We start from the raw sequence: 2,864 nt of genomic DNA, 5'->3' as shown, positions 1-2,864 counted from the left end.
ACTACTATCCTTTATTTCACCTACTCCTCAGTTCTCTGTCTTCCAACACTATTCTTCTTCCTGACATTTTCTCACCCCAATATATACTTGATTCAGCCAGGGAAGAAGACTCAGTACTGTGCATCCTGTATCTGCTTGGGGAATATAACAAAGCCGTTCTTCCAAAACCCGTCTGTTACCACAGACACAGCAGATTGTGCTGAGCAGGAAAGGAATCCCAAGTAATTTTGTCTGCTCTCACACACTTCCCCCCTTTTTTTATTTTTCGTTATCAAGTTAAAACTTTACAGAATTATTCAAAAGCTGAAAACGAAGATTACCCACCATAAATTATACACAACCTCTAGACAGAAGTCTTAGATTCATCTAGCTCCCTGAAAAGTAATGTTTTCATAATAATGTAAGTGTATACGGGAAAAAAAATCTGTTATAAACCTGCCACATACGTTTTCCTACACTCCTCCCAAACACTACTGGAGACAGGACCCTACCGTAACTATTATTTTCAACATTCTTGCTTTGGCAAATAATCTGTAACAGATTGGTTATTTTCTCTACCTTCCCATAATATGTATGGTTACTGATAGGGACCTGTTATTAATGGAATCCCGGGTTCTGAACCTTGGCTTGGTTTGACAAATTGCATCAGATTGTGTTCTTTTCTAGTGACTGAAAACTATAGAGAATGTAAACTATAAGTGGTACTCAAGCTGTCTACTGACATTTTACAATGAATTTGAAAGTTAACTTACACATTGAGCTTTTCCAGGTTCTCTCGGGCATTGTGTTTTTCTCTCTCATATGCATTTTCTACCTCTTTGAACTCTTTCTTGATCATTTCTAAATCCGAAAGAGCTTCTGCTTGGCTGGCTTTTTCCACCTGCAAAGCTCCTTCAAGGTCTCGAATTCTTAACTACAAAGTGATAAGAAAGCAATTAAAGCAAGTTAGGAAAAATTATCATGATCTTTAATGCTGTTTTATGTTCTGTTCTGCTTTACAGGTAGCTATATTCTATTAACTCTATACAGAAGTATATACACAGAAAGCATTGAACACATGTAAAAATGTATGAACACATACCGTTCAAAACAGAGGCAAACAGATACACTGACCAAAAGCACCTTTTATTCTCCTTTGGTGGTGTCTGGATTTTTCCTTTTTCAGTTATTACTGAAGTTTTCCAGAGGAATTCTATGTTTTAAGTAGACTCATGGAAGTGTGGGATTAACAGTAAAGGCTGCACTTGCACTCAGCACAAAGCACACTTGAAAACCTTACCAGTCATTAACCCATAAAAGATAAGTCTCTAACTTTAAGGAATGTTACCCTCCCAGTTCCTTTGTATGTTGTAAAAGTAGAGAGAGGAAATTAAGAAAACTAAATCTTTCCTTTCTACTAGTTTAATCGTCACTTTAAAAAAATCTAAGTGCCTGTAGATCACGAGAATAAGAAAATAACTGACTGAAGAATGGCAGTACTCATTTTTGTTACTCAGAAAATAAGAAAAAATAAGATACTGAAATTTTTTTTTTTCTTAGTTTTTCAAAAGTCCAGTGTGAAGGGCTTGTTAGTTGGTATGAGATTACTAAGCAATTGTCATTTAGCTTTTTCTCGCTTGCTTTTTAAAATAAACCATAATTGCCTTATTGGGTCAAACCCCGTGTAGTACAGTTTAATAATACAAAGATTTAATATTCAAGTATATATACTACATTTTTTTCTTATAATCAATCTTTAGTGATAACTGCAGATATCATAACTTTGTTTGAAGCTGAAATGTACTCTGAATAATTCTATTTGGAACTGCGGTTTCAGGATGCATTAAGCTCTCACTCCTAGAGAAGCTGGATGTATGCACTGTATCTCCAAATAGCTCTAAATGTGCATTCAAAAGATACAGGGCAGGATATTTAAACAGTAGTATAGTGTACCTATTGTGAAATATTTCCTTGCCCCTCACTGTTTAAAGTGGGAATTCTCAAACTTACAAATGTGACATTTTATTATTTATTCTAATAACTAATTTTCCCTGAAAAGTAGCTATTTTTCTATTCTTTCCTTTTTTATAATAGCTATTACAATTTTGACACCTGTTGCAATAAAGCTATTCAGTGTTTTCACTGAAGCAAGTAAAGCAGTCTTAACATTTTTGGAAGATTGTATCTTTACAACTTCATCAACTGTTTTACTGTAAACTTGTACAAAATATTTAACAAAAAGTTTACCTGGATGATCTCTGAATTGAATTTGGATTCCAGATGTGCTGCTCTCTCTGCTTCAATGTTTTCTTCCAGTTTCTTTATTCTCACTGTAGCTGCCTAAAAGTACATTTTGAAGAAATTTAAGTCCACAGCGATGGTAAACATGACACAAAGCTTCTTCTGTTAATTCAGTATATTAGGACTCCATACACCAACCTGATGTATCTGAACCACTTGTACTTTGGAACTGTGAGAACTCATACCAAGAAATACATATAAAATTAATTTTTACATATCTAGAATATTAAATTATTACTTTCTATTTAGTTAAAGAAATTGATGTAGCATTATGTTACTGCTGCATTTTTTACAATCAAGAAAACTGCAGCTGGAGTTACAAAGCAGAAAGACCAAGTTAAATATTCTACCTATTCCCTTACTATTTGTTTTTTCACCAATATTGTCACCTGAGGCAACATAACCACATCCTGTACGTCCCAAAATACAATGGGATATCAATAGAGTATCTACAATTTCAGTGATGAGACAGATGAAGCACAGAGAAGATACAGAATTCCTCAAAAATCCATTGGCTTTGGCACCTGATTTCCAGTTAAGGTGCCCAGCACAGATTGCTTTGCAGCCCTGGACTAGTCATAGTT

The 2,864-nt window shown here is 34.5% G+C and overlaps 1 protein-coding gene across 1 annotated transcript in view; it reads right to left on the bottom strand.

Moving 5' to 3' along the window:
• CCDC171 (coiled-coil domain containing 171) overlaps positions 1-2,864 on the bottom strand; it is a 160,700-nt gene that overhangs the window by 130,121 nt on the left and 27,715 nt on the right. Inside the window, exons 7-8 of the mRNA XM_009328066.1 lie at positions 2,227-2,319; positions 753-913 (exon numbers count right to left, since the gene is read on the bottom strand). Of these exons, the coding sequence (XP_009326341.1) occupies positions 753-913; positions 2,227-2,319 (254 nt within the window). The remainder of the gene's footprint in view (positions 1-752; positions 914-2,226; positions 2,320-2,864) is intronic.

The sequence above is a fragment of the Pygoscelis adeliae genome, unplaced genomic scaffold (assembly GCF_000699105.1).
Source record: "Pygoscelis adeliae isolate BGI_AS28 unplaced genomic scaffold, ASM69910v1 Scaffold45, whole genome shotgun sequence".
In the NCBI taxonomy this organism is placed as follows: Eukaryota; Metazoa; Chordata; class Aves; order Sphenisciformes; family Spheniscidae; genus Pygoscelis; species Pygoscelis adeliae.
Note: the sequence above shows the minus strand (reverse complement) of the source record. Positions and strands in the feature narration are given on the sequence as shown.